Source organism: Mauremys reevesii, linkage group 6, assembly GCF_016161935.1.
Source record: "Mauremys reevesii isolate NIE-2019 linkage group 6, ASM1616193v1, whole genome shotgun sequence".
NCBI lineage: Eukaryota > Metazoa > Chordata > Testudines > Geoemydidae > Mauremys > Mauremys reevesii.
The window spans coordinates 94,223,551-94,240,195 of NC_052628.1; the positions used below are offsets into that span (position 1 = coordinate 94,223,551).

Genomic DNA, 16,645 nt, shown 5'->3' on the forward strand with positions numbered 1-16,645 from the left:
AGGGTGGGATATTTCCCTTACTGCTAAATGATGAACTAGCAATTGGCTGAGCCCTCAAGGGTTAACTCGCACTCTACAAGGCAGCAGGAATGGAGGGAGATATGCTCAATTCCCGTTTAAGTACACTGCCTTGTTAATTAGATCAGCTTGCTGAGACCGCAGCTGCTGCAAGCTCCTTCCATCCTGAGCCCTGGTGTGTCCTCCCTGCTCTATGGAAGATGGGGTAAGCGGGGTGCAGGAGCAGGGGGGAGGGGGACACCCTGATATTAGCCCCCCTCTTCCTTCCCTCCCCCCCTCCCCCCGCACAGCAAGCAGGAGTCTCGGGGAGCAGCTCTAAGGCAGAGGGCAGGAGTAGCACATGGCAGTGGGGGGGAGGGACAGCTGCAATTGCTATCCTGCTGGGCAGCTGCTGCACAAGGAACTTAGGGGAGTGGGGAGCTGATAGGGGGAGCTGATGCGGGGCTGCCGGTCCACCCTGGTTCCAAGCCCCCACCAGCTAGCTGCAAGGGGCTGCTCTTCCTGAAAGCAGTAGACAAAGTAGGCAGCTGCCAAACGGCGTTAGACGGGAGCATTACACAACTTTAAATGAGCATGTTCCCTAATTGATCAGCAATGTAACAACGAAACAATGTTAACTGGGACAACTTTAAGTGAGGAGTTACTGTACAAGGTTGAACAGATAGTTTACCACATATTCTAAGGGACCATTCGAGGTGAAGTGGCCCATTAACACCCCTGTAGTCATAGGACAAAAAGAGGGGTTAGTGATTGTTGTAATAATTCCTAAAAACAGTGTTTTTATTAAGAGCATGATTATGTCTAGCAAAGCTATGAATTTAAGCTCTCAGGCTCATCTTTTGAAAGAGCTGTGCTGGTTTCCTTTGAGGATGAGGACTGATAGGTCAGATACGGAGTGATCGCTTTGTGAAAAGTGTTCACACATGGGTGATATGGTGTTTTTGTGTTATATCGTGTTTCTGTGTGAGTTCATTGGAGAGTGTAGTGATTGTCTGGTTTCACCCACGTAGTTGTTATTGGGGCATTTAGTGCACCGGATGAGGTACATCACATGTTGTGATAGGCATGTGTCGTGAAAGGTGTGTAGGGGATGTTGATCATTGTAGCATTGGAGATATGTCTACAGGTTTTGCATCTGTTGTGGCAGGGTCTGGTGCCACTTTGAGTTGGTGTGTCCTGGTCTGTGGAGAGCTTGCTTTTGATGATGATCTTGGTGAGATTGGGAAGTTGTCTGAAGGCCAGAAGAGGAGGTTCAGGAAAGCTTTCTTTCAGGGTGGCCTCTCCATACATTTAAGTTGTTTGATGATACCCCCTGTGGGTTCCAATGTGGGGTGTTAAGTAACAACTAGGGGTTATTTTCAGATGAATTATTGCTTAAAGGAGAAAGCATGGTGTTGTGGTTAAAACACAGCAGTTGGAGTCAGCAGATGTGTATTCTGTTCCTAGCTCCCTATGTGACTTCAGGCAAATTGGTTAACGCTTCACACCTGTTTTCTCATCTGTAAAACTGGGATAATGATACTTACCTGCATCACAAGAGCATTGAGAGATTTAATTACATTAATGTTTGTAAAGCACTTTGTGGTTCTTGGATAGAAAGTGCTATATAAATGCAAAGTACTATGAAGGCAGAATTTTAACCCACTTTTGGTATGTGTGTTTTTCTAATTTCCAAATCTTTAGGTGGTCCTGCCATGACAAACTGAGACTAACATGCCTGTTCAGTACTATAGAATAGAGTGAACATTTCTCCAAGTTCACAAATACCTTCAACCTGTGAGTAGAATAGGAAAATTTCAAATCAATGTATTCAAAAGCCTTTTTTATCCCTATTAAAGAAGAAAATTCTGTTTACCTGCATTTGACTCATGTAGGCAATAGAAACCTGTTCTGATTTCTGCAGTTGTGTTCTAAATTTCACACATTCAATTTCTTCCAGATCACCACCGACCTGAGGCAGCGTTGTACAGACAGTCATACTGGAACCTCAGCCTCTGCACCTATGGCTGCAGGAATCATTGCATTGGCACTGGAAGCAAAGTAAGATTTGGTCTATACTCTAGTAAAAATAATAATAATGCGTAAATAAATGCAAATATTTTGTTAACGTGTCATCTTTCATCCAGTGACCTCAAAATGCTATAGAAACATTAACTTGTGAAAATTCACAATAAACCTGTGAGTGAAGGAAATATTATCTCACACACACACACACACTCAATTTTACACATGAGAAAACTGAAACAGAGAGAGACAAGGGAAAAATGTTCTAACTTGGGTGCCTAAAGCTGTGATATACTTTGCAATGGTGATGAACACATGCAGCTCCCATTGAATGGCTTGGGGGACCATCACAATGCAGCTCGAGCTTGAGTCCAGTATTTAGGCCATTGTATGTGCCATTGTGCATGGACCCAAGTCCCTTTCACTACCTCGGTTCCTAGGGATGGTGGAACTGAGGACAGTGTGCCAGCATGAGCAGATGTTAGCATTGTATAAAAAATTAAAAATCTCATCAGTATCATGTGTGATGAAACAATAAATCCAAGATTTCTATCATGTATTTATCTATGCACTGGTTTTTAAAATATAGATTATCTGACAATGGACCAAATCATTTAACCCTTACTATAGCAAAATTCCCATTAGCTTTTATAAGAGTTTTCCTCAACTGCAGAATTTTGCACGTTGTAACCAGAATATATATTTTAACAGGCATTCTTGATCAGAAAAAGCCATTGAGAGTTTATCATGTAAATTCATATTTCAAAACTTTTTCATTGTTGTGTATTTTGTCAGTGTGAACTGGTCTGGTGTGCACAATGTATATAGACTAATGATCTGCAAAATCCTGTTTAAAATCAGATGTTTAAAGTTAAGAGATTGATCCTATGAGGTTCAAATGACACTGTTCAGCTCCCACTGAGATTGATAAAAGCTAGGGGCATTCAGAACCTCAAAAGGACCAGGCATGGGGGCAGTGGAGGGGGGAGAGGAAGTAGAGGGAGTGTGTATCATAATCATTTCAAATTGTATTATACTTTCCTAGTATGTAATTTGTAATAGCAAACAGATTTTGGGTTGCCATTTTGTAAAAATGTAGCTTTTAGTGTAGAATCCCTGACCTAAAATTCAGTCCAAAACACATTTTTACTTCTGAGTTACATAGCCATGAAAATAAGCGATTGTAATTGAAAAGCTGATACAGTCTTAAGCAGAGCAGAACTTGTGTCATTATAATTGGGTTTTCCCAATGCAATAGTTAGTGACAAAAACGGCTTTGAAAAGTTAATGTAATACTGTTATTTCAAAAACCATTCTTTCAATCACTTTTTAATCTCAGTTGTAAAATACTTTCATTAGTTTTTAAACAGCCCACAGACACAGATAAAATTACATCTGTATGCACCAAAATGGTATACTGCTGGAGGTTTTCATAATTACTTTTTAATGAATTGCTGTTGCCTATAATTCTAATTGTATCTCTTTTCACGGTATTTTATGTATGTTTTCAAACACATCTTGTTATAAGTGGAATTTTCAAATTATAGTAGCAGACACATAATACCTGAAGCCATACCAGTCTGATCAGCCAAGGTACTGGATGCTGATGGCAATTCAGTAGGTGATACTCTTCTTCCAAATAAATAGCTGCCATTGTGGCTGACAATGCAGACATAAGCAAAATATTGTACTAATGTCTCAGGTGTGGTGATGGAACAATGTGCTGCTGTACGTAGATAAAATGAAAAAACCAAGAAACTGACTAATTTTTAAATATCCCGTGGTAATCCCTGAATATTGGCCAAATTCCAGGTGAGATAGTTATATTTTGCATTCCTAAATTCCCTGGGAGTTTTGGTAGATAAAGAATTCTTCACTTCCTTTCCAGAAATGGATATGGGCTAAGTGTGTCTGTATCTATATAGATATAAAATAATTTGTATTGCTATTAATATGCTAAAATGCGGAGCTACTTAATGCAATATGCTTAGCATGCATTTTTACCACCTCACCTGCATTCTGCCCACTAATATTTCTCCAGTGGAATTATGCATAACTGAACCTCAGATAGGCTTCACGCTACTGGCATTAAAAGAAACCAAACAGCTGGCAAGAGAAATGTTTCCTGTTTTCCCCCAAAATTAAAATTTCCCTCCCAAAATTAGCCTGGCTTGAGACCCAAGACATTCAGTCCTGCAACAGTGACAGATTTATTATCTAATCCTTTTTTTATGAGAGCTAGAAATAGGAACTTTACACCATTAAAAGCCAGGAATGCCCCTTTATTGAGGGATGAAGATCATAATATATTCAACTTTAATATCTTGACTTTACTTTGTATGGATCAGCTATTTAAGATATTTGTAAGGTGTTTCCAAATGTTACAATATTAAGAGGTATTTGTTATAATTTTCCTCTGCCTCTGATTCCTGTTGGGTTAGATGACACTAAAGCATCTATCTTTACAGGTGATCTGATAGGAAAAACATTACTAATAACAATATTTAAAACTCTCTTAACCATTTCTAAAATACTTTTATTTTGTAAAATACAATATGTGGCATACAGAGAATACATGACGGTGTCATGTAACACAAAGATTTTATTGGCACCGGCAAATGGAGGTTGGGGGTTGCAGATTTAGCCTTAAATTTAATATTAATGCCTGTGCTAACAATCATCATATATATTTTTCAAAAGATTAGTGGGAAAGGAGTTTTCAAAGTTAATTATGTTCTTCACACCATGAGCTGCCCAGTAATCAGAGCCCTTTTTGAATATGTTTGAAAGAATGTGTGTTGTTCAGTGATAAGACACTGCCTAGTAGGAAAAATGTGGATCTACCATGTGTATTGAAGCTCTGGAAATGTTTAAATCCTAGGTGCGCAATTCTCTACAGCAGCCAAGCTATGTTCACTGCCTGGGAGGCATACTACTCCCTAATTTAGCATCAGCCTGACCTTGACATTAATTTAGAGCACCCAAGAGGCTGCTCTAACTTATACCACTTGTGTAAGGATCCTAAGAGACCTTAAACCAGTGGCGATTTGAAGTATTGGAGCTCTATGTTCCACCTTGCCCTGCTCCTGGCCTGTCCCAGCCTGCCATCTCCCTGCCTTAGCACCCCGCCATAGCACAAATGGGTGGGATGGCTGGTATAGGACTCAGCTCTGGCATTTTGACCAGCATTACTCCAGTGAGGAGTTCCCCTCCACAAGGGGAATTCTCTGCTGATCTTTGGCCTGGGATTTTTTGAAGAGCTGATAAATTCAATACTGCATTATAGTCTGTGATATTTACAAAACTTTCTTGTGAGTTACAACTTCCATCCAGTGTTTTCGTATCAAATAGCATATCCACATCATGTGACCAAAGGAACCAAAGTTAGCTTCCAATATTCAGGTTTTTCAAATGCTCATTTGGTAAAACATGTGAGCATAACTTAGAAATGTAAATATGAGTCTGTTGCATTGAAACAACAAAGGAATAGTTAGCATACACACACGCACAAAGCCAGTCTCCATGAGGGATTTCTGCATCTAGAGCTCAGCCTATAAAGACCCAATAGTATTTGGGCTTTGATGTCCTGTTTTTCAGTTGCTTTCTTTTACGTGATCAGGGCGCAGTGGAGTTAGTATCCTGCTCCAGCTCTGTAATTGGGTGCTTAATTGTTTTCCATTCTTTTATGTTCATTATGCAATGCCAAATTTTCCTAACTGTAAACCAGCTGCTAGAGAGTAAATTGTTATAGTCTACTAATTCAGCATTGGTGGCATCTTAACTCTAAATATAAAATGTTAAAGTTGCTTTTTGGCTGATGAAGGATTTGAATGCAGGATTTGCATGAATCAGTGTGAAGAGAGAGAGAGAGTTTGTTTAAACAGCAGATTCCTTCCTTTAGGCATTGTGTCATGTTCTTAGGGAAAACTTAAATAAAGAGAATGTCTTTTACTTTGCTTGAGAGGAGGTACCTGAACTTGAGAAAAAATAATATGTATACTTCCAAGGTGAAACCTGCATGTTTCTCTATTAACAAGCCAATGCCTATGTTTTTCCATCCATAATTTGAGAAGCTATAGCTACATTACCAAGAAAAAGCCTGTGAAATCACACAGGGTTAACCTGCTATTTTTTCTCAACTGCTGCAAAATACCTGTTGTATTGCCTGTGTTTCCTTCTCTCATACGACTTATATACTTCCTTTGTCTTTGCTAATATAATGTCAGGGATAAAACAAATTACTATTGGAAACAAATGAATAACTTTGGTGATTAGTAACATGCTGATATCCACCCAGAAAAGTGACAATAAAAGTACATCAAAAAGCTCCTCAATTTTTTTTAAACAACAACATAACTGAATGTAAATCACTGAGAGGAGAGGAAGTCTGTGCATCCAAGCACTTACCCCCTAGCCTATATATATTTGAAATCTCTCTCGTTTTCTTCATCTGCAAATTGGTGCAGTTAAGGAAGGGACTCAGATTTCTGAAAACTAACCCAATAGCAGCAGTACTTCTCATACTGATTCATTTCCTTACAGCGCCTCTGTCAGTAATGCAGTAAAACAGACAACTGTCTGGTTACTTACAAGTTTTTGGTTCAAGGAATCTCTCTCATATCCCTTCAGTGTTAAGAGTTCATCCCAGCTACTAGGAGCTTGATTACCAGTGAATACAATAAAGGCCAAAGGTGATAAGAAACCTGAACTGTGGAAATGCTTTTGGAGTGTCATTATTTTATATATGGTTCCAGTGTGAGATGAGAATGACAGGTCTTCAGTTTAATCCTATGACACTCAGTGAACTCAAAGTTGTTTTGCTGGCTGCATGTTATTAAAAGGAAATGTAAGAAGACTTTACATAAAACAGCAAAGAATCCTGTGGCACCTTATAGACTAACAGATGTTTTGCAGCATGAGCTTTGGGTGGTGAATACCTTCTCGGATGCAAGCAGTGGAAAATTTCAGGGGCAGGTGTGTATATATATAGCAAGCAGCAGGAGCTGGAGATAACGAGGTTAGATCAATCAGGGAGGATGGGGCCCTGTTCCAGCAGCTGAGGTGTGAAAACCAAGGGAGGAGAAACTGGTTCTGTAATTGGCAAGCCATAAAACAGAAATATTAACATTTGGTTTAAATAGATTATGGTTATAACTTATGAATAGTATTTTCAGAAGAGATTTAGAAATAGAATTTTTAACAAGTTATGTATTTGAAATCATGGACTGATAGGGCTAGAAGGACCTTGAGTGGTCATCAAGTTCAGCCACCTGCACTGAGGCAGGACCAAGTAAACCTAGATCATCCCTGACAGATCTTTGTCCAAGCTGCTCTTAAAAACTTCCAGTGATGGGGATTCCATAACCTCCTTTTGAAGCCTATTCTGGAACTTAACTGTCCTTATAGTTGGAAAGTTTTTCCTAATGTAAATTTTCCTTGCTGCAGATTAAGCCCATTACTTCTTGTCCTACCTTCAGTGACATGGAGAACAATTCATCACTATCCTCTTTATTACAGCCCTTAATATCTTTGAGACTGTTATGAGTTCCCCTCTCAGTCTTCTTTTCTCAAGACTAAACATGCCCAGGTTTTTTAACCTTTCCTCTTAAGTCAGGTTTTCTAAACCTTTGATCATTTTTGTTGTTCTCCTCTAAACTCTCTCCAGTTTATCCACATCCTCCCTCAGTCTGGCGCCCAGAATTGACCATAGTACTCCACCTGAGTTCTCAACAGTGCCATGCGAGAGGGACAATTACCTCCTGTGTCTTACATGTGACTCTTCAGTTAATACACCCCAGAATTACATTAGCCTTTTTCACAACTGCATCACATTGTTGGATCATATTCCATTTGTGATTCACTATAACCCTATAGGTAAAAATAAGTTGTTTGGCCCATGTTAAGAAAATGTGTACAGCCGTTTTGTTGAGACACTCTAGTACCTCCCTGCTTTGGAGGATGGACTTGAAATTTGGTGGGTAGTGAGGTATCACCTTGTCTTTTGCTGTTTCCATGAAAACACATCCTCATTTGGCCAAGTTATAAACCTTTAAAAAATATCTTAGTTCACACGTGCACAGTAGGTTTCTCATTGCTAAGCATTCTTTAGCTCACTGGTGCAGGAACTAAGAAGGACTTTCCCTGCAGTTGCTCTTCTTGGCTGCTGCTGCTGGCCTCTGGTGTGTCATGCATCAGCAGTGGGAGAACATGGAGATTCTCCCTTCTGTTCTGTGAGTACTCCTGCTGCTGGCGCTCTGGCAGCCTGGAGGAGGAGCAGCCTGACTGAACTGCGGAGGAGACAAGATCCCTGCAGGAGGCCTTGTTTTTAGAGTACTTTAGAGTCTATAGTTGAAGGCTTGATTTTGCAACCTTAGCATTTTTAAGGTAGTTTCTTGGATGTGATAACATAAATAGGACTGAATTCTAAGCACTGACAGATCTAGATCAAAATGACAGTAGCTGCCTGCAGGTTTGTTAATTGAGGGTTATGTAAGACTTCCCCAAAGGTACCCCAGATGCTGAATTAAAGAGTATAATAAGCCTGAATTGATAATGGGGCATTGGTGCTGTAGCTCCTCGTCTGGGTGGACTGTATATCTCTTGAGTAGTTCTGTTTCATTCTTTCCTTCTGAGAAGACACAGACAATAGTGTGAAGCCATAGTCTGAGATCTCTCTGCAAGGTTCTATTTTGTCCCCCTCCTTTTCTACATGTATGCGAAGCCACTGGAGGCTACAGCAAAGTATAGGCAGCAGTGTCATCAACATGAAAATGGTCCTTTGTTTATTTCATTTTCATCAGAACTGATCTATATCTATGCATGGTTATTGTGTGATATTCTGCCTGGCTCTGGATCTTACCATTGTATCCATATTTTTGTGGTTTTATTGCAGTGTGGTCTATGGGGGTCTACATTTAGGACTACTGAAGCTAGTGCAAAATGTGACTGTTCATCTGGTGATGTTGGCTGTAAGGAACATACACAACAAAACTTGCTCCCTATTTGTTTCTGGGTGAAACTTAAGATCTTGACTTTTGATCTATAAAGCCCTTAAAGAGCTAAAGGACAAACTCTTTTTCTGAGAGTGACCACAGCAGCTGCCATAAAATAGAGTGCTCCAGATAGTACTCCCTGGATTTAATAATCAGGCAGACATCCTAGGTGGTGAGAGACAAGGTGGGTGAGGTAATATCTTTTATTGAACCAACTTCTTTTGGTGAGAGAGACAAGCTTTTGAGCCACAAACAGCTTTTCTTCAGGTCTGGGAAGAAGAGCTCTGTATGGCTCAAAAGCTTGTCTCTCTCACCAACAGAAGTTGGTCCATTAAATGATATTACCTCACCCATCTTATATCTCTAGTACCCTGGGACCGACTCAGCTACAAGTACATTGCATTTCTAAGTGGTAGTCTGTCGATTGCATATGTGTGAACGATTAGTAATAAATAATTTATTTTGCACATTTACTTTGGGATGACTTTCTTTTAAAGGAAGAAAAAACAATGTGCCATCTTTAAGAATACACATGCAGCTTAAGGCAGGTGATTGAACCCAATTTATAAATCTAAAAAAAAAAAAGAATGAATACATAAATGTTCATTTAATAATATTTCAATGCACAAACGTAGACACTCTTAATAATATGGGCAGTCTTAGAAATATTTAGGTAGGGGCAGAAGGGAGTTAATTATCCAGTTTGGAATTTAGCCAAGATACTGGGGCAGAAACTGTTACCCTTGGGAAAGGTACATAGGTAGTTTAAATAATCACACAGCTTTACTTCTCGCCCCCAGCTGGGTGGTCCAGATATGACTAGCTGCATAAGTATTACCTAAACATAAAACAATGACAGACTCCTCATGTACCTGCCAGAGCAATTAGAGTGCATCAAGCATCTGCCCAAATTAGGCACAGTTGAATAGAGCTTTACCCGTGCCTGTGCTTCATTGTTATTGCCCATTTCTAATTAAATTCAAATCCTTCCCCTTCCCCAGGAAAATGCTGGTAGTCTCACCCCAACATGGCGGGTGTCAACAAGAAAGCACCAGCTTTGCTAAGCCTGGAAGTAGTGTCCTGCTGCTACAGCACATACGCTGGAAAAGAGACGATAGTGAGGAAGAGTTAGGGGACAGTGCCTTCCATAACCAGCTCTATCAATATCCCTGGCTAAAAGGGTAAAATTGTTTGAAGATCTGTGAGAGTTAGAAGTTAAAAGTTTGTTCATTTTCTTTGCAATGAACGACAGTGTGACCTGATGTACTGGGATTTCACTGAGCCTGCCTGCTCCACTAGCCTGGGCTCCCTCTCCCTGTTTTGCTAGATTAGGTTCTCCGGCCTCTGGCAGCACATATACACAGGTAGGGATGCACCAGCTGTAGAATCACACAGACTCTGCAAACAGATCTCTATGAGACGACTCATCTAGGAAATCACCTAGCACTCAAGTGCAGCTCCCCTCTGGAAAGTCCACCCAAAAGAATATTGTCTTGCGTTGTAGAGAAATCTGTACAACATAAGCTCATAAATTTGCCCTATCCCTCAATGTGGAGGAAGATCTGTACAACTTCTTGCCCCCCCTCCATTATAAATTGCATAAACTGGGTTTAAGAATAAACAAAAGCAAGTTTATTAACTATAAAGGGCAGATTTTAAATGATTGTAAGGGATAGCAAACAGAACAAAGCAGATTACGAAGCAGAAAAAACAAAACACGCATACTAAGCTTAAGATCTTAAAGAAACTGGTTACAAAATGTCACTCTAAATGTTGACTTAGGCTGGATGCAGAGTTTCTGTAGCTTAGTGTTCTAGTTATTTTGCTTTAGACTAGTGTCCTCTGTCTCAGTCTGAACTCAGTCCTTGCCTTTCCCTCAGCTTAGTTCCTTTGTTTCTTCAGGTACTTTTAGCAGTCTTTCTTCTTGGGTGGGAAGGCAGTGAAGGGAGAGTCCTGTTTGCCTTACTCCCCAGCCTTAAATAAGATTTACATAAGGCAGGAATCTTTTGTTTCCCTGTCTTGACCTCCCCCTTCTTTTAGTGGAAAATTACTAGAAATCCAAGATGATGTTTAGTTCCAGGTGACAGGCCCACCTGTCCTAGTAGTGTCACCGCTACATCCCAGGATGCCTCTCAGGAAGGAGAGAGATTAGTATCTTCAAAGTCTTATTGTTTCTTTCTAATGGCCCATCAAGGCTGATGGCCTGTTGTCTGGTGGGTGTCTCCCAAATACACACATAGTTGTAATTGTTACATAGTCAATATTCCTAACATTAGATACAGAAATGATACATGCATAGAAATTGGATAATTACATTCAGTAAATTATAACCTTTCTGATGATACCTTACAAGACCCATCTTGCATAAAACATATCTCAGTTATGCCATTTCCATATCATAAGTATATTTCCATAAATAATAAATGGGTGTAACGTCACAGACAGTTATTAATTGACTAGTCATAAAGAGACATTCATCATTCAGTAAATATGAATATCTATTTTGGATGAATCATTGGAATTGGATTTGTCTTATGTGGCTAGGCCAAGCAGCTGTGTTTTCTGCTTTGTTTATAAAGTTGTTGAATGGCCTCATGGGGCAGAGTCATGTGGACATCAGAATGCTGAAAATGCTGTTGTTGGAATAGGAATTGTATTTTAAAATTGATTAGACTTTGTGTGTGATCTACTGGTAAATACTATGTAACAGAATTCCAGGGAAGGATGCGGTGTCGGAAAATACTACTTGTTTTGATGAGATATAGCAGTAACAATCAAAGCCCGTCTCGTCATAGCCAGGATTTGCAAAGATGGCCCATTGACCTCTTCAGATTGCATGGCAATGTTTCTTCTTTTGTAAATCCTATGGTATTATGTTTTACTTCTGTTTGTATGGAGATCAATTTTCTTCAACTAGACTCACAGATGCCTCTGACATTTTAGCAAAACATTTCAGATAGATTGATCTGCATCAAACCACTGGTCATTATAACAATGTAATCACCCTTGTTAATGTTGACTGCTTTATCAGTTTGCTATGAAGGAAAACTTAATTTGCACTCTGATCCCTCTCTGTTTGATCCTGGTTGTATCATACAACTTCACACGACTGAATTTTCCTCTAATTTTCTTTCACTGATGGCATTTTTGTTTCTTTTGAATCATTGTTTTTGTTCTTTATTTTTACATACCAGGCCAGATTTTGATCCCTGTACTCATGTTTAAGGATATGATTCTGTCATGGATTCAGTGACTTTAACGGACCTAAGGGTACGTCTACACTATGGGACTATTCCGAATTTACATAAACCGGTTTTGTAAAACAGATTGTATAAAATCGAGTGCGCGCGGCCACACTAAGCACATTAATTCGGTGGTGTGTGTCCGCGGTCCAAGGCTAGCATCGATTTCTGGAGCGTTGCACTGTGGGTAGCTATTCTGCAGCTATCCCATAGTTCCCGGAGTCTCCCCCACCCCTTGGAATTCCGGGTTGAGATCCCAGTGCCTGATGGGGCAAAAAACATTGCCGCGGGTGGTTCTGGGTAAATGTCATCAGTCACTCCTTCCTCCGGGAAAGCAACGGCAGACAATCATTTCGCGCCCTTTTTCCCTGGATTTCCCTGGCAGACGCCATAGCATGGCAACCGTGCAGCCTGTTTTGCCGTTTGTCACTGTCACCGTATGTGTACTAGATGCCGCTGACAGAGGCGATTCAGCAGCACTACACAGCAGCATTCACTTGCTTTTGCATGATAGCAGAGATTGTTACCAGCCATTTTGTACCATCTACCTTGCCATTGTAAACTGGCAATGATGACAGTTACTAGTCCTTCTGTGCTGTACCCTCTACTGCTGTCATAGGTGCCCCTGGCTGAGATCGGCCAGGGGCACAAAAGCCAAAATTGGGAATGACTCCCTGAGTCAATCTCTCCTTTATGGTATCAAAAAATAGAATCAGTCCTGCCTAGAATATGGGGCAAGTGTACTAGAGATCCAGTGTATCAGAGAACCAGAGAGCACAGCTACTCTGCATCAGATCCCCCAGGAATGATGAACTGCATGCTATTCACAGGGGGGGCCCCTGCAACATCTCCACCTGTTGATTCCCTCCTCCCCCAGCCTTCCTGGGCTACCGTTGCAGTGTCCCCCCACTTGTGTGATGAAGTAATAAAGAATGCAGGAATAAGAAACAGTGACTTGTTAGTGAGATAAAATAAGGGGAAGAAGGCAGCCTCCAGCTGCTATGATGGTCCAGACAGGACATTAAGCAGTGTGGGGGACAGGAGCCCAGCATCCTGCTATGATAGTCCAGGTAGTCCAGGCAGTACAGAATCTTTTCTTTACACATGAAGGGCGGGGGCTGATGGAGCTCAGCCCCCTGTTGCTATGATGAAGACGGTTACCAGACCATCTACTTATGGGCTGATGATGAGGACAGATACCAGTCCTTCTGTACTATACAATCTGCCACAAGGCTGATGATGAGAGCGCAGTCCTACTGCACTGCACCCTCTGCCACAAGGCTGATGATGACAATGGATATCAGTCATATTGCACCATCAGCCACAAAGGAGGGGGGGAGAGAATACAGCAGCTCGCTACTGCAGAATCGCGTCTATCAGCAGCATTCAGTAGACATAGGGTGACATTTAAAAGAGTCAAGAGAGGATTTTTTCCCTTTTGCTTCTGAGGGTGGGGGGTAAATTGATGAGCTATGCCCTGAACCACCGCGGACAATGTGTTTGACACTACGGGCATTTGGAGCTCAGCCAAGAATGCAAATACTTTTTGGGGACTGCAGGAACTGTGGGATAGCTTGAGTCCGTCCCCGCTCCCTCCCTCCATGAGCGTCCATTTGATTCTTTGGCTTTCCATTACACTTATCACGCAGCAGTGCGCTGAGTCCCTGCTATGACGTCTGTCTGGAGATTTTTTAAAAATGCTTTGGCATTTCGTCTTCTGTATCGGAGCTCGGATAGAACAGATTTGCCTGCCCTTACAGCGATCACATCTGTACGGTCCATGCTGGAGTTCTTTTTGGATTTTGATTTTGGACTGCATCGCCACCCGTGCTGATCAGAGCTCCACGCTGGGCAAACAGGAAATATTCAAAAGTTCACGGGGCTTTTCCTGTCTACCTGGCCACTACATCCGAGTTCTGATTGCTGTCCAAAGCGGTCAGTGGTGCACTGTGGGATACCACCCGGAGGCCAATACCGTCGATTTGTGGCCACACTAACCCTAATCCGATATGGCAATTCTGATATTAGCGCTACTCCTCTCGTTAGGGAGGAGTACAGAAATCAATTTAAAGAGCCCTTTATATCGATATAAAGGGCCTCTTAGTGTGGACGGGTGTGGCGTTAAATCGGTTTAATGCTCCTAAAACCGGTTTAAACACGTAGTGTAGACCAGGCCTAAGTGACTTCTTCAGCTTCAGCCCACTGCAGTGGTGGAGTTGGAGTAGCTGTCAAACCCCACCCACAAGCAGTGGCAAAACTGCATTCAGTGCCCAGGGCTGGGTCAGCCTACAGCACAGAAGCAGTGGTCAGCAGTCAGCCCTCAGTGGAACTCCCACTGTTAGTCCCTCCCACCCTGTTTAGGAAAAGTCACAGACAGGTCACAGACTTCCGTGAATTTTTGTTTATTGCCCACAACCTGTTTGTGACTTTTGCTAAAAATACCCATGACAAAATCTTAACCTTACTCATGTTGAATAGCACCTGCTTCAGGATTAGCTACATTGTCTTCAAAAGGACTACTTGTGGAGTAAAGCGCTACTCAGTGTAAGTAAAGGGATCACAATTTGCCCTGAAATTAAAGCTGCTCATTTCCAAGCAATTTGGATAATGCTGTTCATTCTTGGTTAAGGATCCAGTTAAAAACTCAAACTAATAGTGTTGATTTTGTACACCATTATTGTACAGTTGTTCCATTTCCATATTTTCTCATTTCACTTGCTTTATAAACATTTTGAAAAGGTTGAAAGAAGAAGGCCAGACCTTGGAGTATTGCTAGAGGGCTGAGGACTTAACATTCATTATTTATTGGCTGCTGGTCATGCAATTTTTATTTAATTATTCTTACTTCTGCTCCTTCTGGTGTGATTTTGAGTATTGGCTGGTATGTATAATCCCCAGGCAATTTCAAATGAGACATTCAAGGTTTTTTTTTTTTTTCTTGGAAGGAAATGGTCCTGTTTTTGACATTGATCCCATTATATAGCAGTGTTACTATTGCTCTCATTAGTACATTTTTTCATTTCAAGATGTTTACCCATTAACTCTTTTGAGATTAATTAAGTAGTAAGTCAGTTAACATCAGTGAAAGCCTATCTGGATCTGTGGCTTACATGGCTAGTGAACAACTGTTTATTCAGTTAGGTTCTAATTTTGACATGTTTTACAAATACTTGACTGCTTCTGTGATTGTTTTAGATGCTTTAAAATTGGCTCCTATGACTTCCTAGTTAAAAAAACAACAACAACAAAAAAACCCTATTTTTTCTCCAAATGAACTGCTAGTTTGACTTCTTTCCAATTTCTTATTTTTTGTCAAAGTTTCTGACAAAGGTTGGGGGCGAACAATTGCAGTCCTATTTGGTTTCCAATGAGGTGTCTACTTTAGAGAGGAAATTTCAATTTGGCAATAGCTCACTTCATAATACAGCAAAGGTTCTATCAGAGGCTGTAGAAATCAGCTGAAATGCTGTTATATCTCTCTGCTGCCTTTGATATAATACACCAAAAGCTTGTCTGTGTTTGAGACAACATAAATAAAAGAAAAATGTTATACTTCAATGGCTCTTGCAGTAAGCAAACTGGCATGCAGGCACCATGAGAGAGAGGTTGAGCTTACACACATCTGTTTACTGGGTACCAGACATTTAGCTTTAGGTTTTCAGTTTGAGAAATTGTTGTCTGAGTTTGGTTTTGATAATAGGATGTAGCAGGCTGTAAGCGGGCGCAGACTCACCCGGCGGCATCTCCTGCTGGTTGTCTGTAGGAATTAGCTCACCAGCCCTCTGGAGCGCCCTCTGTTGGCCAGTGATCTGCTACCGCTGGGCCCCCATGTCCCTCCTGGACCACAGTGCCCCTTTCTCTGGGTTGCTGCCCCCCTGGCAGTACCCCTATACTCTCAGGTTCTGGGTCTCCCAACCCAGGGGAACCCCCACCCACTAACCTCACCTCGCCTCAGTCTGGGCTACTGCCAGTCACCATCTAGCCCCTCTCCCTGGGGCACACTGCAGTATTAGTCACTCATCACAGGCAAGGGGGTTCAGACCTACTGCCTTCCTCTACCACCCAGTACCCTTTCAGGCCATAAACCAGGCCTTGCAGCCAGGGGAGTTGCCAGCCAGGCGCTCCCCAGCTCCTCTGGCTTTCCCCAGCCCTGCTTCACTCCTAGTACCCTTTCTGCTAGGCAGCCAGTCGCTGCTCCCTCTCAGACCAGAGAGAGCCTTCTGAATGCCTGGCTGCCCTGACCTTTATAAGGCCAGCTGGGTCTGTCCTCCAGCTGAGGCTGCCTGCCAATCAGCCCAGCTTTTCTCTCAGCCCACGCCCATGGGTGGTTTTAAGCCCCTCAGGGCAGAAGCGGGGGTCTACCCTGCTACACAGGCAAATACAACAGTG

The 16,645-nt window shown here is 41.6% G+C and overlaps 1 protein-coding gene across 5 annotated transcripts in view; it reads left to right on the forward strand.

The window, feature by feature from the left end:
* PCSK5 (proprotein convertase subtilisin/kexin type 5) overlaps positions 1-16,645 on the forward strand; it is a 285,728-nt gene that overhangs the window by 146,709 nt on the left and 122,374 nt on the right. For all 5 annotated transcript variants that reach the window (XM_039544180.1, XM_039544177.1, XM_039544178.1 and 2 more), the window contains exon 9: positions 1,958-2,058. In XM_039544180.1, the coding sequence (XP_039400114.1) occupies positions 1,958-2,058 (101 nt within the window). The remainder of the gene's footprint in view (positions 1-1,957; positions 2,059-16,645) is intronic.